The sequence below is a fragment of the Nesoenas mayeri genome (assembly GCF_963082525.1).
Source record: "Nesoenas mayeri genome assembly, chromosome: 4".
Classification (NCBI taxonomy): domain Eukaryota; kingdom Metazoa; phylum Chordata; class Aves; order Columbiformes; family Columbidae; genus Nesoenas; species Nesoenas mayeri.
In genome coordinates this window covers 33,551,830-33,576,335 of record NC_137540.1, presented here as the reverse complement: position 1 = coordinate 33,576,335, position 24,506 = coordinate 33,551,830, and the positions used below count along the sequence as shown (strand labels likewise).

At 38.5% G+C, this 24,506-nt stretch overlaps 1 protein-coding gene across 1 annotated transcript in view; it reads left to right on the top strand.

The window, feature by feature from the left end:
* Nucleotides 1–5,531: 5,531 nt before the first annotated feature.
* Nucleotides 5,532–24,506, top strand: part of PDGFC (platelet derived growth factor C) — a gene marked incomplete at its 3' end in the record, with an annotated part of 131,232 nt that continues 112,257 nt past the window's right edge. The window contains exon 1 of the mRNA XM_080343628.1: nt 5,532–6,562. Coding sequence (XP_080199754.1) covers nt 6,445–6,562 — 118 coding nt within the window. The 5' untranslated portion in view covers nt 5,532–6,444. The remainder of the gene's footprint in view (nt 6,563–24,506) is intronic.

The window sequence follows — 24,506 nt, the reverse complement described above, 5'->3', positions numbered from 1 at the left end:
GAACTTAAACAAAGGCTCATGGCTATGTAATTGTCTCAGCATTATTCCTGCTCTGTGTGAACTGGAGTACCAGAAGACTAAAGCTGTAGTGCCGCAGCTATATAAAAATCTAGTTCAATTAAACATACTCATGAGCCAAAGCTCTTAGTATAAATAATATTCTTTAGTAAACATAAAATACCTGTGACATCATAGTAAACCAATAAATGGGCTTTTTTCACTTCGGACTCAAGAAGTGTAAATATTCTACTCAAACAGTTAATGTGACTGATCTTAGTATATCTATTTCATAGACAGTCTGCATTCAGACTGTTAACTGCTAGTTACATTGCAAATATTGGTAGTGAAATTATGCTCCTATCCCGTAAATATCTTCAGCTGAGCTTCATTTATCTGAAGAGCAGCTTCAAAGCCATAGAGTATTCATATATAAATAGCTTAGAAATATTTCAGTATGAAAATGAAAACACATAGTCTTGTAATGCTATGAGTGGTAACCAGTGTATGAAATAATCTATTTATATATATATGTGTTTTGAATAATACAGTTTAGCCTTAATTTTACTGAATCTGGATAAAACTATCCAACTTTATAACTATGTGATAAATACTATTTTTTGGTATAGCGGTGGTTAGCAATGCTTGGAAATAGTAAGCAAAATTTGTATGCAGATTGCCAACCTGTGTCTTGCAGTGCTCAGTGAAAGGGAGACAGGCAGGAAGACCAAATTCAATAGTTATTCATAATTTAATAGTTATTTACAGCTGACATAAAGACATGCCATCTTCAGTTGTGATTATGACAGGATTTCATGCATGCTGACAGAAGACATTATTGATCAATAATGGATGTCATCTGATTAAAAAGCAGTCAGAAAGCTTATCTGGCTTCTGACATAGAAAAAGTCATTGCACTCATAGTCGTAAGTAAGCAAACATTCATGTGTACCTGAGCAAGCTTGTCATCTGGGCGCAGTCCTTCATGCACCTCCTCAAGTATGTTCTTAAGAGCAAATGGTGTTTGGATATTGAGGGCATCTGAATTGGGGTGTAAGTCTTAGAAACCATAGGAGTATTCTACTCTGAAAGCATGCAGAAGAAAGTGAGTATCTTGAGAGAGTTCCTACACATCCAGAGCACTCCTATGTACCCCGGGGGAAAATGCCGACTTCAAGACTGGCTCCTGCCACCCTTTCAGGCCTCAGTCCACGGTTCAGTTCAGCAAACATGGTACAAGGCCTAAGTGACTTAGCTACTTTCCAGTTTTTTTGAGTTGACTTTGGAAGCCCATCAAGAACCAAATGAGCTAGCAGGTGCCAGAAGTGGGTAGCATTCTTCTAAATAGTTTGGGAGACCTCTAGTGGGCCTCCTTCTTCAGGTCTCGCAGCCTACCTAAAGGAAAGTTGTATTGGCATGTAGCTTGGACTATATACATGGATGTAGTTGATAAAATAACTGGAGTTATTAAATGTGACTGCTCTAAACCAATGCTTCTACATGGTAATCACTCAAAAATACAATAACGACTGTGGTTCTCAAATGAGTCAATTTGAAAAATGATTGCTTCAGCAATCAATGCTGAGCAGAGCATCATTGATATGCTTAGAAGTCTGTCTTCAAATGCTCATCTTTAGGTGTATTTCTAAGTCACAAGTCTCATTTCAGGATTTGCAAAATAGAAATGGCACTTCATTGAGAGTTGCAATCCAAGTGGCCAAAGTATGTTCAGAGCTCCTTGTCTGAGCAGTCCACACTGTATAAGCATCAACATAACTGAAGTCTCTTTGGACTTCACTCTTTTTCTTCATTATATTTTTGAATGTAACACAGAAACAGGACCACAAATATTCAACTTGTTTACCAATTCAGTGGGAATGAACAATAAGGCTGAAATACTAAAATTTAGTGCTACCTCAGTTACAGGAGTACTTTCTAAGGCAGGAATAATTTTCTGTGTAATTCCATATGCGGCCTCTTCACCTAACATTAGTAAGATTACAAGAGCCACGTTTGTTTGTACAAATATCTCTTTTTCTATTGCTCAGTGATCAAGAGAGCAGAATATCCTATAGCTGCTTTTCTAAAAGACAATTAGTGTTTCTACTGCGATTTCTGTTTTCATATTTATCATTCATCCATAAAAGATTTTTTTACACACATAACATTCAATAACTGTTTAAGACTTCTTTGCACAATTGAAAATAACTCTATGATGTGAACATAAGCATTTAAACCTCAACCCTGCTATAGCAACAACCAATTAATATGTAACTACACTGAAATCAAGAGAAACACGCACAAAAGCAGACATCTGCCTGTGTGTCTGGATGAGCAGGTATTTATTAGTTTTAAATTACATGCTAAGATTTGGAAAATACTTTTTTTTTTTCTTTAGCGTGATCTCACAAGGCCCATACAGGTACCTTCAGAATATACAGGAATATACAAGTTCATATGTGTTAATTTCTTTCCCCTCTCCCCATTCATAAAAGGAAGTGAAACAAGCTGTGGGGAGACAAGTGAACCAATCTTCTTTTTCTCAGTTGAGATCTCCTGGTGTTAATTCAGACCATAAAGGACAGTCTGTGAACACCTATGCATCTTGCCAATTCCAGCCCATTTGCACAAGTAACTGTGGGGAATCTTTGTTCTTGTAGAGTGGTGGAGGGACATGGGGTGAAGTGTGAGTAAACTATCCACCTCTGTCAGTGCTGTGATGATGTTATTTTGACATGGTATGTTATTTTGACATTTTTTGTTGGTGTAAGTGAAGTTTGTGTGATGAGTGTATATTTTAATGATAACTCTTTAAGTTAACAATAATCACAGAAAAAGCCTTTTCATTTCAAGGATAAAGTTCAGGATTACAAAGGCTGTACACCATAGCAGAAAGTCTCTGACATCCTAACAGGCCAAATTTCCATTGCCTTCTCTGGTGGCTAGGTCTCAACAACATTTCTGCAACTGGTGCAAAACAAATTCCTGTGGGATCATCCAGATAATTTAGATTTTATCCAAGGACAAGAAAAAATGCTACAAAAAGTTATAAATGAGGGTGATGAAAAAAAGTCATAGAACAATTTGAAAACCTGTCAAATCAGCATGGCTATTCTATATAACAAAGTCTGTGTCTCAAACTATTTGAAGACAGCAGTTAATGGAGAAATGTCTTTTGCCATGTTTAAATGAAAAATACTCGATACACAGTTTTATAGACTGCATTACAAAACCTTGGGGAAAAGAAAAAAGTCTTCGATGCACCTTCAAAAAGACTACATAGCGTAAACTGATATGGCATAGTGACTGATACAAAAGACAAAGACTGAAGTGCAATTCTCAGCATGGAGAAGAGTTGGGAATACACACCTTTTGTAGTTTAAAATATTTATTATGGATGTAGAAAAGAATGTGAACATCGTGGTCACAAAATACAGATGAGTCTTAACAATATCCAGAGAAATACATACTGGGCACTGGGGTCACCAGAACTCTTAGATGCATCAACATCGTGGTCCCAACTGAAATTCATTATCAACAATGTGATGTGCACTGACAGGAGTGATCTGAACTACACATACATTAGTTCGTCATAATTATCTAACCATCCAGAATATTTTTAATGTCAATACTTCTGCGGATCATTGCATGAGTAGGTCCAATAAAAAGACAAAGACATGAATGAGATATACTGTAAAAAATAAAACATTCTGTCTTCATGATATATGTTAAAATTAGGCCTTCACTTGGACTATCATGTTCTGCTTGTCCCACCTTAAACAAAACATAACAAAAATAGATGGGACTCTGAAAAGCCTAGAGGTACAGAGGTATTCAGATGAAAAATGTAGTAAAAATGCCTAGCTGGGAAAGGATATAATTAAGCTATAACATAGAAAATGAACAGGGTAGAGAAGTTAAATCATTTCTATTTACCTATTTTCATAATTCAAACACATACATATATCTGATGAAACTGAAGAGCAATAACATTAAAAATAAATAGATGGTGATTAATGCATTAACTTCAGAGAAGATGTTTACAAGGAAAGGGATTACCAAACACAATATTTTGGGTGGGATTTACAACAAAAAGCATTTTTGAAAGAAGTAGAGCCCTAACGATTAGAAATATATACTAATCTTTAATAACAGGAGGTTTAGAATGGAAGTTTCCTACCCAGGCAGTGTTATTCCATATTCATCCACTATGTGGGTTCTTGCATTTTCCTTTGAGAAGTCAGAGCCAGGATGCCAGATGAAACACTGGTCTGATACAACCTAGATTTTCAAAGCTATGGGAGACATGAGATGTTTTACTTTTCGTGTATACAGTGATGAGACACTAGTTCCATGTTTTCCAAAGGGAACTTGTCGTCAGTTTCCCAAAATACAAAGAAACCCACAAAATCCTCAGGCAGCAAAGGTTAAGTTACAGTGCAACACTTCATTTATTTGTTAAAAAAAAACAAAACAAAACAACCCTCTGCTTGTAATCATCAAGGTAGAAGACCCAGAAAGCAGTACATGTTATTTTTATTTTCCATTTTAAAACAGCAAGAGTGAAGACTGAAAAATAATGATTAATAACAGTAACAATAATAAAAATAACTACATAGTCTGCTTTGTGCAGTGCATTACTTTCTTCAGACTCTGTAAGGGAAGGGTTGCTATTTAAGGTATGCTCCAAGTCTGCCTTTCAGAAGAAAGCCCAGCTTGGCTGGACAGCTTTCAGTTGCTACTAGAAATATGTCACTTATTAGGAACAGAGGGAATGTTTATCACTGTCTCAAGGGTTACTTTGGCTGCAGCAAAGAAACAGCTCAGTTATATAATGGAAAGAGTTGGGTCAAAGGAGAAGAAATTATGCAGTGTGTGCTCAAGACTCCAGCAGTGTAGGCTAAGTTTTTCTCTTGTGTATTTTGCACAGACAGTGAGAGAGACCATGGCTGCACAGGTCTTCCCATCTTTCCTCCATACGCCCTTAATGAACACTGCCAAAACTTCTCAGTTGAGAGAAAAGATTTGTCTTTCCTATCACTTCTCTTGCCCTCCCAGTATCTAGTTAGTGTTCAGTCCTGTTATCCAGACCCATCACATAGTCAGTGTTGGTGCCCTCTTCCAAGCAAACTAGAAACATCAGCTCTAGCAGAGAAGCCTGAACTCACCATCATCTTAATGGGTGCTGAATATCATCAGTCCTTTTAGTCCTCACCAGCGTTAATGGGGGGATTCTCCACGCATAAATTCAGTTTTGATTTATGGAGAAACAGCAAAAAGAAACCCAATGCTGTCTGCTTCACAGATACCACCTCCCTGAGTACAAGCACAGCATTTCAGCTGGAGAGGGACAGTTGTGGAAAGATGAACCCATTTCCATCTGCTTATGTAAATGATAGATGTTTCATTTCAGGGTGGTTGAAACAGCAAGTTCTGTCAAAAGAAAAATAATCTGCAGCCAGAGTCTTTTCGAACGCTTCCCTCTGTGTTTTAGTTCCCGGTATAAAGCATCCAATTTTCAAGCAGAAACCCAGTTACAATAATAAGAACCCAGCACCGTCTCAACCTAATTATCAAACACACAAATTGGCTCCGGACCCCGGTCACCCCGGTTCCTCACCGGAGGCGGTGGGGGGAGCCGCCTTCGTGAGGCGGTCGGGACAGAGTAACGGGGGCAGCCTCTGCCCCCGCCGCCCCAGCACCTGTTGCGCCGCCACCTGGCCGTGAGAAAAGGGGCAGCGGCCGAGGCCGCCCCGCTCGGCTCCTTCCCAACCGACAACTTCCCGGGGCGTAAACGGCCGCGCCAGGTGCCGCCCTCGCTGTGAAGAGACGGCGGGCGGGCGGGAGCTGAGGGACGCGGGCCCGAGTTGGCAGCGCGACTGCCGAGGGCGAGGAAGGTATTTCTGTGGGAGCGCGGCCGGCCTGCCCGCCCACCGGCCTCCTGCCCGCCCCGCCAGCCTCCCCCGCCCCGCCGCTGGTTGCCGGCTGACAGGTGCGCGCTCCTCCGCGGCAGCAGCGGCCCCGCTCGCCCCCGCCTCTCCCGGCCCCTCTGCCTGCCCCGCGCCCTCACCAGCCCCAGCTCCTGCAGCCCCCGCCCGGCACAGCCCCGGATTGTTTAGTCCTTGGGAAGCTGGTCTGGGTCCAGATTTTGCTTTGATCCTTTTTTTCTTTTTTTTTCTTTTTTTTTTCTTTTTTTTTTTTTAAGAGAGAGAGAGAAAAAAAAAGGCAAAGAAAAACAAAACCTGGAGACACAGAAAAGGGCTCTAGGAAAAAGTTTTGGATGGGATTATGTGGAAACTACCCTGCAATTCTCTGCTGCCAGAGCAGGCTCAGTGCTGCCTTCTCCCCAGCGGCGCAGCCCGCGCCGGGCGCTGCTGAGAGACGCCCGGGCCTCGGTGCCGCGCCGCCAGTGCCTGCAGTACCGGAGCCCCTCGCCCCGCCGGCCCAATGCTCCTCCTCGGGCTGCTCCTGCTGACATCTGCCCTGGCTGGCCGGAGGCAGGGGGCCGCCGCCGAGTCCGACCTCAGCAGCAAGTTCGCCTTCTCCGGCGCCAAGGAGCAGAACGGTAAGGAGCAGCAGCTCCGCCGCGCAGCCCCGGGGCAGGGCGGGGGCGGGCGCCCGGCCGGCGCGGAGCGGTGCGGAGCTCGCCAGCCCGCCCGCCCGCCCGCGGGGCTGCCCGGCGCCGCGGAGGGAGGGCGGCCGCGGGTGGGGGAGCTCCGTGGCCGGGCTGGGATGAGCTGGGCTCGGCAGCCGGGTGTTTGCCCGCCGCCGTCAGGGGAGCGCTGTGGGTAAAAGGGCAGCGGCCGGAGGGAGCCCGGAGCCAGCACGGGGGCTCCCTTGTCTGCGGTCGGAGGTGCAAAATTCCGCCCCCCTCCAAAAAAAAAAACTAAAACAAAACGACCCGCGCACCTTTGTACCCTAAATGCTTCGCTCTCGGGGTGGGGGGAGGGTTGTGTCTGTGCGTGAATGAGTGGTATTTTGCACAGGCTGGAAGCGAACTAATCCTGCCTAGGAAATGGGAATTACTTTCAACTTTCAAGTGTACCTGAAATGTTTAGAAAACTCTCAAATGCAAGTTCCCCTGGGCTGGAGCTGCCCAGAGCTAGAGAAAGACTTCTTTCATACAGCAAGGGCAGCTTCGGGGTGTGTAATTTGCTTAGCCTCTGAACTCCATATGATTTACATTATTCAGATTTTTAAGTGCCTTTCCTCTTGATCTGTTATTATGAAGTCATTTTAAAGAATCTTTTGCAAACTGAAACGTTATATGCTGCATGAAACCACACAGTGCAGAATATCTAAAATTAAGGCTGTTAGTATACGTTCATGGCAACCTCGGTGTTTAATGTAAGAGGGGAGTGTGAAAAGTTTAGTCCTTGGCATGTCAGCTAGAACGAGCTTTCTCCCTGGGCAAAAAAACAACACTTTTTTTGGCCAAGCTGGGAGCTCTCAAAAGTCTCTGAACTGCATGAAATAAAGCAGAAACGCAGATTCGAGGCTAATTCAATTCTCTCAACTTTGAACTTGGAACTCCTCAGATAAAAGTATTCTACATCATATCTTTTAATAGAAAGCAAAGTTTCAGAGACCTCTGCAAGTGCTTTGTGAATGGATAAAAAGGGCATGCAGTGCACTGGTGAATTTAGCAGGGTGAGATGAATGCTGCTGTGGCCTGCTGATGTGATGATATACAGCACCTGCGAACCACCAGAGCTGCTGATGAATAGAGCAGCACAGGGATCAATCTCTAATCGGAGCAACTGTGAAGGCTAGGGGAAAGTGATCAAAAGAGTTGGAGACTCGGCTATTCTGGTAGGAAACTAGTCAGACTTTGTGCCCAGTTCAGGAAAGTATCTCCTCTGTGTGAGGAAAGAAACCACTCACTTTCTGCCCCCTCTCAGTTTACCTGGCATTTAAAGGCTTTAGGGCACCACTTTGTGACAAAATGGACCTGGTGCTAATATGCTAAACTCTCATGCTGTTATGCTGCCTTCTGTTAAATTTGCATGGTGTGCTTATGAAACACATCAACATACAGAGAATTACCATTGCTTTGCTTTAACTTTGTCAGGACTGGAAAGAAACCTGCTATGCTGCCGATCTGCCCTGAGAGGTTTGGTACAGGATAATACAGCTGGGCTGTGAAAGGCCAACAGCATCCAACAATAGGAGCACAACAATAAAGTGTAAAAGGTAGACCATAAGGCATAGAAGCAAAATTGGTGTGACACCACACACTAGATTCTACTCACATATATCAGAAATGTAGCTGCCTTAGGTCAAGTTCAACTGTTTTGCAATGCCATTTGGCATGCTCTAAGATACAGTCATGATATATTAGAACAAATGCGACAACAGGTTTTTGTGATTTTTGATTTTTTGGGTGTTTTTTGTTTGGTTGGGTTTTTTTGTTTGTTTGTTTGTTTGTTTTTTAAGTGCACTGAAACTGCATTCTGTGGTAGTTTATACTTACAACAGTCCAGGTTCTTCTTGTAGCTTGCTTGAAGTTTGCTTTCTAGTTGTTCAGTTCCAAACCTTATTTTAAAAAATAGCACAGGTTTAAGTATAGCTAAGTACCAATCCCTGATTTTTCTTAACTGATTTAATTATTTGGGGGATCAGTAACACTGGTAAAACCAGTTCTTACTTGATTTAATTAGAGTGATTTTTACACTCTGCTGCAATCTAAAGATCGTATAGTTTTTAGCTAGGGGCAGGTTAAAACTCCCTGGAGTATGAGAATGAGATATTGCTGTTTTCATGCCAAATAATCCTTGGTCAGGAGAGAGGGAGATTTTGCACTCATGCAGTCTACAAATAAAAATTCTGTCCTCTACTTGTAAAACTGCTAAGTGGCCAAGAAGTTTTGCAGTAGACTGGATTACAGTGTTACTCAACTGTGCATGCAGGTGCTGTAGCTATTGCTTCAAGGTAATACTGAAGATGTCTATAAATAGTTCTTAAATCAGTGGAATTACTTATATTACAAAGGTAAGCATGTGCTTAAGGATTCTTTTTTTTTTTTTTTTGTAATTGTTATTTATTTGCTAAGTGATTAATAACTTCAAAATTACAATTTTACTTAATTTATTTACTAAATGGAGACATAAGAAGTTCTCTTGTTTCTGCTGCATAGCAAGTGTCATTTTAGGTGGTAATTGCCTAGTGTAAATATTTCTTCATAATTGTAAATTAGATGTTCTTAGAACACATTATTTTGCTGCTACTCCTTAGGAATTCAGTGTGATGGTTGTTGTGGGGCCAGCATAGCTCTATTTGAAACTGCTTAAAACTACCTCCTTGTTTGTATTGGCCCTCCATTATAGTCAGATTTTTCTCTAAGAACAGGTTTTATTTGTAAACTGTGCCTGACAGTAAGGGGTTTTATGTGATTTCCTTGAAAGATGTGTATTTATCTTTAATGTTTTTATTTGTAATTCAACTGAGTAAATATTCATCTGAATGATCAAATAAGTTTATGCAACAATTTTCCAGAAACGGAAGTAGCAGTAAATGGTGCGCATAGTGATGGCTCCCATTTATCTGGATGGATTTCCTTTCTACAGTTCTTTGTCATGTTGAAAAATAGATTATGCTTTGAAGGGTTTTTCATACTTAGGTGGCTTTATCAGTTCTCTTATGGCTGTCTGATATCTTTATTACCATTTTTCCATATTGAAGGAAAGAGTCAAGAAAAATTGATCACTCAGTTTTGTTTGAGGAACAAAACTCTCACTTATTGAATTTGATTACTTGAATGGTGTACTTATTTCTTCTTTCTGTTATGTTTCTTGCTACATTTCCTACTTTTGAGTGCTGTTTTTATATAGTATCTTCATCCTGCTTCTGTAGTTTCAGCAACATCTGAGGGACCTGTTGATGACTGAGTGATGTGAATGACTTTATTCTGATGACTTAACCCTGGTGGTCTGAGTGCACCTGCTTATGTCATATTTATTTAATCTAGATTTGACTACAACATGAGATGGCAGGAGAATCTAAGTTCTGTTTTCTTGGCTGTCTTAAGGCAAGATGTGATAAATGCTTAAGTAATTTTGCTAAGCTATCAGCTGTTTTGATTTCTATGAGAAATATGAAGATGGCTTTATAGAAAATATTGTAAAAACTACTAACAGGTGCCATGACCAATGAAGTGTATAGTTTATGTGGCATGTACATTTAAAATGCAGTAATGAATTACTTCAGAAGGCCAAGAAACTGAGGTCAGTTAGCAACTCATCAGGACAAAATAGTTAGAAATATTATTTTTCCTGCAGTCAGTTTCAAGTATGAATGAACAGTAAATAGAGTTGCTGAAGTAAATCTTATAAAACCAAAGCACTTATTTGATTTCTGTCAGTCCTGCAGCATGGGTGATATACCAGTTAATATCTATATTTTGATAGACCACAAGTTCTTCTAAGTTGTGGGGGGTTTTGTTGTGTTGGGGTCCTTTTGTTTTGTTTTTCCTTCACTTGCATGAATATAAACTCTTAGTAATAAGTTTCACTAATTGATCACTACAGAATATATTTCTTAAATCTTCTAAAACAAGCTAGATTTATGTCACTAAAAACAAACAAAAAAACCCTCAAACAAACAAAACCAACCAACCAAAACCAACAAAGTTTGAGACTTGTGTATCTCAGGCCACCCTTGGGAAAAGCTGGTGGATGCAACTGGAACTGAGTGAGTAGCTGCAGTACCAGAGGCCTGTGCCAGTCCTCCTCACAACCACCCAGAGGATTTCCGGGTTCCTGTATCTCCAAAGGGAGCTTCCAGCTTTTTCAGGGACGGGAACACCATCACAATGTAGAGTTTCTGATTAAGTTCATTTGACTCAGGCTGAAACACCCAAAAGGATGTGTGGATGTCCAACTGATGCAGCTCATCGAATCCTTGCAGATGGGAAGGTCCATGCTTCTGCTTGAGTGCAATCATTTGACTGTAAAATTATCTCTTATAAACCAACGTACGTTAAAGCAGTGTGAATCGGCACCACCTCTGCTGCCTCTAGTTGAATTAATGTGTGCCAGTACAGTCTGCTGACTACTGCTGGGTAGCAGAAATTTTCTTCATTTTGAGAAGATAAGGAAGTATAAAATATGAGCATGTGTCATCTAAAGGGAAATTTGACAGCGATGCAATTTTTCTCAAGTTTAATCTATTTCTGTTTAGTCCAAGACTTGTTTTGAAATGCTTTCAAGCCCTTTTTCTGGAGAATGGAGAATTGTGTGACATCCTTTTTTGACTTTAAGCAAAAGATCATGGCAAATTAGAGTTCTTCTTCAACACCCCAATAAATTGCAGTGGAAGAAAGTTTTAAAACCTGTTTTTTTGCCTTTGTAGTTGACTGCAGGCATATTGTCTGCTACTTAGCAGAGTGCTGCTTGGGATTTCCCCTTTGTCCTACTGCTTCTCTCAGTGTCTTCTGTTAGGTAAAAGGGTTTTAAAAGCACAGATCGTTTGCTACTTGTCCCCAGTATGTAGGCATTCCAACCTTTCCGGATCTTTGTTAAGTATCTTGAATGGAATTTAAGGCAAAAACCTGCAAAGATCTTATTTTTGCAGTAACTAGTCCTTATTAGATTTTAATATCAGACATCAAAGCTTTATGTCATATTGTTAGGGGATTTTTAGTTTGTTTTTCTCTTAGATACAGGATTTTATAACGGAGAAGAAGCACAGGGTATACCTTGAGACACTGACAGCTGTTCTACAGAAAGGCTTATGTTGAACTTTGTTTTCATGTGAACAGAATGTCTGTTATATCTTCTAATTTTATCCAAACCCTTAGAATCTGATTATTACATAGTCAACATGTAATAGTGAAGTACTGATTTGCATCCTACAGCAGCGGCTGTGCATTATAGCGGAGTGGTTTGTGGGGTTTTTGTTGCTGTTGGGTAGTTGCTGCTTTTGGTTTTTGCCATGTCTGGCAGTTCCTGATTACTAGAAAGAGGATGCACTGTGCAAGCCCACTTCCCTTAGCTGGAAATGAGCCTCTTCAATTGCTTTACAGATAGCTCTTGGCTTTACCAGAGAGCCATGCCTTTGCTTTTCAGTCACGAAGTGCATGTCATGGAAAATACACTTCCTGGTGTGTCAATGTCCTGGGAGTCGACCTGTACATAAGTAGTCTTCTAGCGGAAACCTGTGAGAGTTAGAAAAAGTTACACAAGAGAACATGAGTAAAGCTAACACATAGAAACACAGTTATTATAGTAGCACTTAGCTATCTGTATGAGTGCTTAGTTGTTTTGAAGTTTCTGAGAAATTAATTGTACATTAAGACTTACTCTGGCCTGTCATTCCCTTTAGGGGAGAACTTTTGCAGCTTGAATGTTAAATGTTTTTATTCAAGTAGGTGAGTGAAAAATTTATAATGTGCTACTGTGAAGCTAAAATACAAAGTTACGTTTTCCAGAGGCTTCGTTATATTGTAGGATGTTATTTTAAGGTGGAAATGCCAGGGAAATTTATTCGTGCCGCCATCTGTAGATGTCCTAGCCTTAAGGTTTATCTCTCTTCTGATCTTTTCGATATGCTCTACTGAGACTTTATAAACATAGACCCAGGATTGCATTGGGTTGTTTGTGCTGAATTTCATGATCCTACAGAATGCCAAGTAGGTGGGGTTTTTGTTTGGGTTGGGTTTTGTTTGTTTGTTTGCTTTTTTTTTTTTTTTTTTTTAATGTGGATATACTCCATCTTATGGAGCACATGTACAGTAGCACCTCTACAGGTTTTCATAACATGATCAGTTTCTATAGATGTTGGTCAGCTGGGTGAAACAAGCCAGGGTTGTATAGACCAATATGGAGAAAGTCTTATACAGAGAGAATATAAGAGCTATTACAAAATTAATGTAAATGAATGAAGAGAACTCAACTAATTCCTTGTCTCCTGGAGGCCTTCTGTGTTAGGATCAGCAAGACCTGTCTTTCTTCTGAGTTCAATTAGTTCTATTCCAAGTACTCCACCTTTGTTAAGCATGCCTGCAATTTTGGACTTTGACATTCACTATGCATAGGCATGACCGTACATTTGTACTGGGCTCATGGGCTCCTTGCCTTCTTGTCACTGTGATTCCTCTGAAGTCCTGCGAGAGTGTGCCACCTCTCAGCTTGTGTCCATGTGCTTTCACCAACTAGACTGTCAGGTGGGCTGGCTACAACTCAGGTTGAAAGAACTCATCAGCTATTTAGCTCAGTCTCTTTGAGCTATTAGATTATTATTTCCCTGTGTGACTATTCTCATTCAAGATGGACTAATTTGAGACTATACAGGTTAACTCTGCGGTGAATATGTTCACAGGGTTAGTCACTGCTTGGTTTTGGTTTTGTTTTTGGTTTTTTGTTGTTGTTGTGTTTTGTTTTGTTTTTTGCCCCCACTCTTACTGTCACTTTCATATGCAGGCGTTTGGGGGTGGGGAAAGACAATATGAGTTAACATCCCAGGTACTGCAGTCCAACACAATACAGGCAGAAACAGCATTTGCACATGATATAAGGAAATGTTCAAAGTGTATTTACTGTGTAGTGGCATCCTTTTATACTAGTGAGAATGGGAGAGTTGCAGGGGAGTAGCCCGTAACACCTTTTTTCAGTGATAATGTGCCTTTTTGTGAATTAATCCTCATAAATTATTCATTAATCTTGTGTTTTGTGGTAAATTCATTCAAGGTATTGTTATAAACACAGCTGTTTTAAGGACATTTTCTAGGGTGAAGTGCAACTCTTCTTCTGCTTCCCAAAAGCCCCAAACACTGAAATTTCTCCTTGCGTTTGTTGAAACCAATTATTAACTGTATTAAAACAGTATGCAGAGCTCAGTTTGATCATGGTTGTACTGATTTATTTACATGAAGTGTGAGGTATGCACTGGTTCTGAATAAAGCCAGGGGGAGGACCAGGCAGTGACAGGGAGGCAGATTCTTCCCTCTGGACTCACACCTTGCCAGCCCTGTGGCTGGAAGTAGAAACCTTTTCTTTGAAATTTTTAGTACTCTGTTTTCTATATGGAGAATGGTGTTAGTTATCTAACTCCCTTTTTACATTCCCTAGGATACTACTGTTTTCCTGAAGGAAAGTAAGGGAGGTGTCCCAAGCTTTCAGCAGATCTCCGGCATAGGTAGTGATAACTTTCAATGCTGGATTTGAACTCCCTTATTGCTTTTACGTGTCTTTTCTTGAAATATTAAGTCTGCCTCAGAAAACAAAAAAAAACCAAAACAAACAAACAAACAAAAAATCAGAGAATGTCTCGGGAAGAGGAAAAAATGCTCCTTGTGTTTCCTGTATGTTTAATTTCTTTTTTCATTGCTTTAGCTTTAATATTCTGATTATGTATTGGCAATAAATTATGTAAGGAGGCGGGGAGGCAGAGGTTAGATGCTGCAGTTGTTAGGGAATTGGTCCTGTAATCTGATAAATGGGCTTCAAACTAGGTTCAGGCAGCACAAGGTAAAGGAGTGGTACCCTTTTTGTAGTTTTGCTATTCTACATCTTTAAATCATTACTCCGTTTGGCACGTATCAGCAAAGTCATGATTTTCTGCAAAGGAAAAGTGCAGGTGTAAAATACCAGGGAGTGTTATATTTGAAGAGTAGTTTACTCTGGAAAAATGATCTTGGAGACACTTTCCACATCAATCCATAGCTGTTAATCTCTCTATGCAATTTTTAAAGCATCATTTGTTTAAAAGCACATGAAATGGGAAAATTACTGTGCTGGAAGAGATTTGTGAAATAATGAATAATATTTATTATTTCAACTATCTTTAGCTATAGCCTTTTCCAGAAAGTTCAGTTGTCTAGTCTTTTATTAAACTCTTATTATGGGAGCTGCTTTGGATAAGCCATTGCATGATAGCAACTAGAGTATCTGAAAAGTGGTTTTGTTTTGGTGGTGTCTTGTTTTGTTAATTTTATTTTTAAACTACTATTCTTTTTTTTTTTTTTTCTTGGTGTACTTCATTGTGTAACCATTTGACTGCCTTCCCATTTGTGCAAACCCATCAGAGGCACAAGTCCTGGGGGTTCCATGTTCCTCCTCTGATTAACAGGAAACCGGCACTCATATTATACAATTAAAAAAGACATATGGCGCAGGAAATTCTTTTGCTGTGTGTGAAGGTATGGCACTTCCAAACTGAAAGTGTTATTTTGACTATTTCACCGGTAGTGGTGAGTTAAATGAGGCCACTTCCATCTGCAAAGAGTCTGTTTCACTTACTTGTGGTTCTGGGGCTCATTCAAATGCTCTAAAACAAAATAAAAGGAATGGATGTTATAACTTCTTTATGGAAAAGTCATAAAAAGCTACAGCACCATGTAAACAAATTGGGTAATTTACAAGATGTTTATGTGATGGATATTCAATACAAATTCAAAGGTGTGGATTAGGCTTTACAGTCATCTTGGCTGAATTTTGCCCTCAACAAGACTTTCTTTTTCTGCAATAATGGCTTTGACACTACGAATGACAAATTCTCAGAAACAATGTTTTCAAACAGTCTAGTGCATTCAGAGTAAAGCCAAGTAACAGCAGAACAATTCAGTAGTATAATTTGAGCTTTTTGAGGTGAATGAGGGTCCTTTCTTGATCCGCCTGGTTACACTGTAAAGCTGTAGTGGAACTTTGTAGCTTTCCCAGGGAAAATAAACTAAGTTTCCTTATGGATTCAAACATGCCAAAGCTAATTACAAAGCAACCGTTTTGGCTCCCTGCGCTGTTGTTATAAATAGGTTTGCACAGAACAGAAGCAACTCTGATCCAAGTTCAACTGTGCTACTCACAGAAACTTATATGGGACCGAATTGAAGCATAGAACATTATATGTACAGTGCGTCAGCTCACAACACCCTCGTGACTCATTTCGTCATTTGTCAGAGAGTACTGAGAAAGTGGAATGTTAACTTTTGCATGCTACAATACATTCTGCAGGGTTATTTATATACTCCAATGTAAAAGCAAACTTATGTATGGACAATTCTCTCAAGTTTGAGGAAGGGCTGGCTACTATGGGGTGCTGTCTTTCTCATGAGACGTGTTTGCTCGTCTCTGGTATTATCAATGCAACTTCAACTACCTTTCATAACTTCATGCAGTAAAATCTGCAGATCTTTTCAGAATGAAGTTGACTACTCAGTGCAAGTTTGGAGTTAGTTGTAATTCACTGTACTTGGGTGAAGCTACCTATTTGTATATGCAGCACTAAATAGTAAGACATTGGCCCATCTTTTAGATGCTTGATACTGTGCCTGTGAAAAAATATTTGTAACTTGGAAAGTGTATATATGTGATTATACAGTATTTGAAGAAGTCCTTCAAAAAGTGATTCAATGAATGTCACATTGTAGATTGTAAAAGGTTTGTATTTATGTTATTTGGGCTGTCTTAATATCTCAAGGCTTCAGTGTCTTACTGCTTAGTGTGTCTGTTGTTACACGGGAAGACACAGGCCTGCAAAAATTTCTATTGCTTGTATAACTACAGTGGTCCTCAAAGTGAAGTAAAGGCTTGTAACTGAAAGCTAACAAGTAATGACTCCATAACAAATATGCTTTCTAGACAAGGAGATGAAACTGTTGTATATGACTTTACCTAAATGCTGTTTTTAAAAATATGGCTAAGGATTCTTGTTGGACCTACTTTCTTCTTTTTGTGTAATTCAAAAATACCCAGCCCCCAGGAGCACCGCAAATTTATAGTCAGACTAAAGACTAAAACCTGAAATACTCTAAAGATTTCTAAGCACTGACTGTATTTCTCATAATGCTTGCTGGTATAGAAATTCACAAAGTACTTACCTCTAGTGGTTATGCAATGTTGTAGATATTTTGTCTGAAATGGAGATTGAATTTGTGACAAACAATATCTTTACCTCTAAGGGTCTTTGCCAGTGGAGTCTTTCAGCAATCTGTACTGATTCTTTATAAAGATTGGCATAAGATGTTGAGAACAGCCATCTTTTTGGTTTATTTATTGGGGATCTTTATTTTACATCTCTTCTTAGTACCCGCAAGGAGTAGTGTGTGTGTGGACATGGTAGGCTGAGCCCAAATAGGGCTGGCAGAGAATTTTTGAGTTCATCAACTTTCGCTTCAGGAGAGACCACTGAGATCATCTTCGATCTTACCTAGCACCTCAAGAGTGCCACCCCTCTGTGAAGTGAGTGTTCCAGTAAAGAGAGCTCTGTTACTTAAATGTCTACATGATTTACAAAATTATCTTACTGTTTATGGGGGGAAAGTTGGTTTTGTGTAGTTCTCAAGTTGAAATATAAACATATTTCTAAAGCATGTGCTTGCCTTATCAGCAACAATCATACAAAACTCTGGTTTCATTAGTCAAGATGCATGTGAAGGTATTGTGCAGTGATAATACTTGATGAAGCAGTTATTATACATTTCCATATTGTTACTGCTTTTAATGTAATTACCTTACCAAAATTTGGACTTGGTTAGTTCTTTGCATTAGAGAAAGAAACCGATGATGTTCCTGTGGTACACCTAATGCTATCTTAGTTTTACAGGATCTGTAGCTTCTCTTTGAGATTAAGTTTGGGAATCTGCAATGTTATCATTAAGAATACTGTCTCAGGGTTGGACCAATGCCCTTCCATAAAACTGGTTTATCTTATTGAAAAAACAAACAAACAAAGAAAAAAAACCCCAACAAAACAAACAAACAAAAAACAACCAACAACCCAAATCTTGTTAATGATTCTGATTAATCTGACACAGTTTAAAATACTTCACTGTAGAGTGGAGGCTCAGTTTTCTCATGGACAACTTTAACAGCACTACATTCATTTCTAACAGTGGTTGCCTAATAGATGGTCTTTAAAATCACTCAAATTTGTAGTTACATGCACTTGCATGTTGTTTATTCTGACATTTTTATGTGAATGCTAATATATGTTTGTTCTAATTGTGTTTATTGAGGTAGCTTCTCTGGTTAGTTTGACTTGTTCAGATTTTTTCACTTTCAGGAAGTACTCAGTAATATTTATGTTCAGAATTTGTATTTCAGATGAGAATATATTCTCTGCAGTTGTTTAAAAAGAAAGATTCTCATGTTTGGAGTTGTCTTGGACAAGTAGTGGTGAACATTGGAGCTAAAACTATTTAGACAGTATTACAAGTGGGTTAGCAGTTTGCTAAACAGGTCCCCAAATGTTCAATAAATCAAATAGTGTATAGATTAAATAGTAATCTTGCATGCACATATGAAGATCAACTAATGCTAGGTAACATGGCAAATGATATTTACTTTTCACTTTCATTTTCTCAGGTTTGGGAAGAAAGGAGTCTTCCCCGCTCTTCTACATATCAGCTGTTCCTACTTAAATTTAATTCCAGGCGACAGGGGCTGTTGAACCTGCAGATCATAGCCCGAAGTGCAGTTTGGATGAGGCTGATGTGCTCTACTGAGGGATAATATCTCATCTGTGTGGCTGCAGCTGGTTCACTCCATCTGTTTTTGGAATGTGCATCTGCACCCAGAGGTTGCTACTGAGTATGGAATAGAATAGCTTTTGATTTCTAAGTCCTGTCACCCCAGCCTATTTTCAGGATCTTAGAAGACAACTCTGGAATATGCACTTTTTTTTTTTTTTTAAATAAATGGTTTTATAAATTAATTGCAGCACCTTTATATATGTATATACATACATATATATAAAATTGCCTCTACTGCGTTCCTTGACTGGCTTAAGGCTTCAAGGACAGATAGAACGATGTTAGTTTTTAGTCATGAGTAGCTGTTTTTTCTGGTTATATTCACTCATTTCCATCATCCTTTTTCAGGATATTCAGTGCTTTGAATCTTGAAGTCTACCCTAAAAGATATTTTGTAAACTACTTAATATTTGTGGTAATAGATTACATTTAGTTAACTTCTGCCCCTGGTTTAGTCAAGTCCTTAATATAAAGGCAATTCTAAAATTGCTGCTAACTACAATGCAGACTGTTCTATGTACTTCCAATTTATTGTATTTACTGTTTCATTAAGTGTGAATGCTTCCTTATAAATAATGTGTTATTAGCTGACTATCTCTAATCCCTAAACTTCCCACTGACAGTACTTTGGAGAGATGTAAAAGATGCAAAGATATATTGAAGAGTTGTTCACTAAGGTACTCAAACTGTCCTTTGTGTATGTGGAATTCCACTGAAGTTGAGAATTGATTGGATCTCATCACTAGGAAAAAATTACATGATGGACATTTACAAGATCAAGCCATTGTCATTAATTCAAAGCTTGGAAAAAGGAAACATCTAGCAAGCTTACTCATTTTTGAGAATTTTGATTGTGTCCATAAAATGTGATATTAAGTTCAGCAATTGTATTCATGTTTGCTATGATGATTGTGCCTGTCTAGCCATAAAAATCATTTACTGCATGTGAATTGCTTTCTTATCTGAAAAAATTGAAATTAATAATGGTTGAACTGTAATAAAGTTTATTTATGGAAGGTGGTAGTTGAAAGATAAAAGCTAATCATACTTTCATATTTCAAGTGTTATTTTCTTTTATAGTTCTCTTTCATTCAGTGCCTTTCCTAAGCTAAGGAATCCAAGCTGTATGTAGATCAACAGGACTTTTGCCCCATTTACAGTAAAATATTGATGGAGAGATATGGAAATCTATGCTGTTGATAAGAGTTTTAAAATAGTTTGGTAAGGACTGTAACAAAAAAATGCTTCTGCCTTTATGCTAAAGGAGAAATGGCCTTTTCCACACTTGGCAGAATAGCTGAACAATGTTGCACATATTATAACACAAAGAAGTGTTAGACCTTGAGAGGTAAAGACAGAAATGCGAAAAGGAAATCAGTGTTGAAAGCAGTCCATAGGAAAAAAATAAAACTATATTAGCAGTGAACTTTACTGCACAGAAACTACTTTTCTGTATTTCTTTTTTCTTTCTGTAATACAAGGCTGAATAAAAGAGCTCCAGCACAGTAACGTAGTTGAATTTTTTTACATACTGTTGTGCATGGTTATCTTAAGTCTGCTAGGTAGGTATTACCTGATTTTTATATGATGTAAAGGTATTGAAAAGGGGGGATTGGAAGATTATTCACTGTAACAATCAGGATATGAAGCTGTAAACAGCAAAGACTGCAATCTATTTTTCATAAACATTGCATTATACTGGCTTGGTTTGTCCTTCTACAGCATGACTGAGAGCTCTTTTTGAGGTGCTGTTGCACGATGAGTGGTGTTGGTTGTTCAAACAGGTGGGTCTTTGTTGTAATTTAGATAAACTTCTGGTAGGCAAACTTCTAATGCCTCATTAACTATGTCCTGAGGCTGGCTTGTTAGAAGGCAATATTGGTAAGTCGTTGGCTTTGTTATTAGTCCGTAATCATCAATGCTAATGGAGGTTTAGTTTTTCAGAGAAAGATGTGAATACTCTGCTATTTTTCTCTCTCACTTCACGTTAATCATAGTTCATATCCAAGTAATTAAGAGAGATCAATACTTTCGGCTGTGATAGTTTTTCATGCTAAAACATTATTCAATGTCATTTAAGCACTTACATGTCTGATGATGTTCAGATGAAAGTAGCAGATTCTTAGATTTTATCAGTATTGGATTCCCAACATAAGCAATCTCTATTTTTCTCTGCTTTCTCCTTGTGCACCAGAATCAAAATATCAGAGATAGTCTTTCAAATTGCTTGACTTTTGTGTGGCTAATAAGTGTGAGCTTTGTATCAAGAGAGCTTTGTATCAGTAATTTTCATTATTTTAAATAAGCGTAAGTGATAATACTTTTAAAAATCAAGATCAAAGTATTTTAAAAATGAAACTTAATGGGAAAAATCATATGTCTCTGAAAAATTCTCAATATACTTTCTTTTCTGGCACATGATTATGTTGCCACTAGGAACTTGATCCTTAAAGCAAGAGCAGAGAAAGTAACAAACTGCAACGGCACCTTGGTGCCAAGATAGATTCTGTGCAACCATATTCATTTTGTTATTCCTGGCACTTTTTGAAGGAATTATTTCATAATGCCTGAAATGTTTCTGAGGAGAAACAAGATTGCCACCAAAACCTCTTTGTTTCTTTCTTTCCCTTAACTTTTAATTAATCATATGGGTTGATGAGCTCTGCTTAGAGCTCATGTTATACATCATACTGGTAAGCAGCAGTTTGGTTTTTTTTTCTGGTTTTATTTTTTTTTATTTTTTTTTTTTTTTAATAAGAGGAACATAATGTTTTGCCCTCTTTCAAGAGTGGTGTTTACAGTTCCAAGTTCCTATGTTTATAGACCATGGGGAGGCAGTTTTCATGGAAATAAATAATTGTTATTCGAAGGACACAGAGAAGCTCATGAGAAGGTAAACCAAACTAATTACTAACTGAAAAATTAACAGTAGTTTTTTTTGTCAAAGTGAGCATTAAGTGTCCATTGCATTGGTATCCTGATAGGCACTGTATACTAGACTTTCCATATACATAGGTAGCCAGTTGGTCTAATTACCTGTGTTTCATCGTTTTATCTTAAAAATGACTACTTTTTTTTTTTTTTTTTATGAACTCTCAAACGAAGGGCAAATTTGAGCCTTACTTCATTAGTGATTGACAGAAGTCTCATGGTTGTGATGTAGCAAATGACTATAAAAGTCAGTGAGCGGTTTGGTTAAAAAGAGAGTAGTGGAAAACAAGCGCATTCCTGTGGTAGGATGATGAGAGAAGGAAAATGAAGTAAAAGAAATGCAAGGGGAACTGTTTTGAGACTGTTGGAAAAACAGTGGCTTTAGCCTTAATGAATTCTGCATTTGGGTTTTTTTTTTTTTTTTTTTTTTGCATGTGAGTGTTTTGGGTTTTTTTTTTTTTAACATAAACTGAGCCCTAAGAGAAAAGGGTGTGATCCAGACAGTGGTTACAGTGTTGATTTTTGAGAAGAAAGGACAGTGACTTGCACCTGCCAAAAAGATTTCAGTCAAAAATAGTTAGAGGTGGATTTACATATGGATTAAGGAAGAGGAGCTTTGGTAATTTTCTGTCTGTGAACAGCTCTGGAGCCCTGGGAATCATCTTTTGCTGAAATAAAAGTTAGAATAATCAACGTGAAGCTTTCAGTGCTCAGCTAGCATCTGCTTTCTGTCACTGGTATAAAAGAACTAGAGGGAAGGATCTTGCATGTTGCTGGAGTGGTCTGTGATTCCGCTCCTGAAAACTGAACAGGGAAAAAAAACCCAACCAAAACCAAATCTGTCCTCCTCCTCAAGATCACCTGATTACAAATAACACCCTGTAAACATAATGGGATCACTTGCTCAAAGGACCAAGCTGTTTATGCTACTGCTACCTTCTGTAGCAAACAGTACAGAAACTCCATTGGAAATCTTGTTAAAAATAATTACAGTGACCAGACAAAAGCAGGGCACAGGCTTGGAGGGGAAAAAAAAAAAGATGCCCCATCAAGTGCTTTTGCCAGGGACTTCATTTAATGACAGTCTATCAGTGTAACACTTTGGTTATATTTCTTAATGTCATTGTTTATTCAAGTAGTAATAAAGCACAAGCAATTGGAAGCACAAGGTTTAGCTATTTATCCTCTTATGTTCTTGTAACTGACCTGAAATTAAGTTTCGTGTCTATTTGAGGAGGCTTCCAAAGATACAGAAAGTGTTAAATGAAGGAGGTTTGGAGACAGTGTGGTAGTTCTCCATCTGTATTGGTCCCGAATGATACATGATGGTGCTCCTGTAACTGTTTGGGTTTTTGCTATTTGTTTTGTTCCAGTTGTGAGGCTTTTGTGTGTGTGGTTTTGTTTGCTTGTTTGTTTTGGTTTTGTTTGTGTGTTGTTTGTTTGTGAGGCTTTTTTTTTTTTTTTTTTGGGGGGGGGGGTGGGTGGGGGCAGGAAGGAGTGTTTGATTTGGTTTGTTTTTTTATTTCTTCTGCCCTTACTCATGCTGGAGAGTTCAGATGGTAACTGACATCACCTATCACTTGATGTAGGAATAACACACTGCTTTGACCAGATTCAAATCAGATAATTGCTTTTGGTACCCATGAATTCCTTTCTAAACACTTCATTTTCTTGCTCTACAATAATGCTTTTGGTTTAGAGCAGCCATTAATTAACTACTTTTTGAGTTGATTATTCCCCATTTGGATCTATAAACATGTAATTGTCATTCTATTGCCCAGTCTTACACAACCTTGCATATATTTTAGTATCGTTTGGGAACTTTACATGAAAGATGTGACTAAATGGCCATTTATTACATTTCATTTTTAACTTGTGGAAACTGTAGGAAAAGAAGCTGCAGCAGTTGTGGTATTGGAGTTTGAAAGCACATCTGAAATCTTTAAGAAAGAAAAACAAAACAGCTATGGGCAAGACAATTACAAAGCTCACTCAGATACAACTCCTATTTAACAAGAAAATTCAAGTAAGAATTACCAAATTACCTTCAAAATCTGGAAATTTTTAAAGATGTAAAACTTAGGGTTAATTAGTTTATTAAATATTGGGCTGAGGAGAATTCAAGAAAATTATTCTTGAATGTACTGAAAAAGAAATGCTTTGTATTTGAGATGAAACAATTTTATTAAAGGTAGGCAAGGAGAGGTAATTAAATATATGGAATAATATATGCATTTTGAATATCATCCATGGTAATGAGGCCAAAAGGAAGAGATAAGGTTAAGTATGATACTGTGATCTGCAATACTGCAGATTAAAAGAAAGCACTAGTAATGCAGCCTGTGTGCCAAGGCAACACCCTGAGAAATATCTAGAAGGTAATAGCAGCCATTCCAGGCCAAATGAAAGGTATATTTAGCTCAACATGTTGTGTCTGACAGTACTCATTCAGGAATGTAATGATAATTCCCTGATCTATTCTTCTAACATTTACTATTACAGTAGTCAGAAATGTTTTTAAGGTGCAGGCAGAATTTTGAGGTTTGGTAGCTCAATAGCTTTTTGAGTTCTTGTAAACTTCTGCTGTCTACAGTTTCTACTGGTGAGAAAGTTTAACCATGTGACAGATAAATATCTTATTTTGATTGTCTCACATGCACTATTGGATCATTTTATTCAATATCGCCTAGTTCTTTGGTTTTGCCCGTGATTTTTAGATTTGACATGCTGTTGTGAAGCCCCACCTGAGAGTTGCTTCAGGCCTTGGATCTGCCATGTTGTTCTCCTGTACTGTGTGTGTGTGTATGTATGTAGTAGATGTGCACCTAAGTATGTGTGTGGATATAGGAGATATGAATAAAAATGCATATAAATTCTGTATCTTCTAGTATTCCAAGTATCACAAAGTATTGGCAAGCAGTATTCAAGATACGAGTATACCACAGATTTATTTTCTCTGGTTCTCTGTGCTTTTGCTGCAGGTTCTTAATATTCAGGTTTTCCTCTTAGCAGTGTGATCATGTCCCAGTAGGACAGATAGCAGCTCTGCACATGGGAAAACTGCTGAGAAATTGCTTTGTGTTGTGCTCAGATCTAGGAGTGATGGGAACCG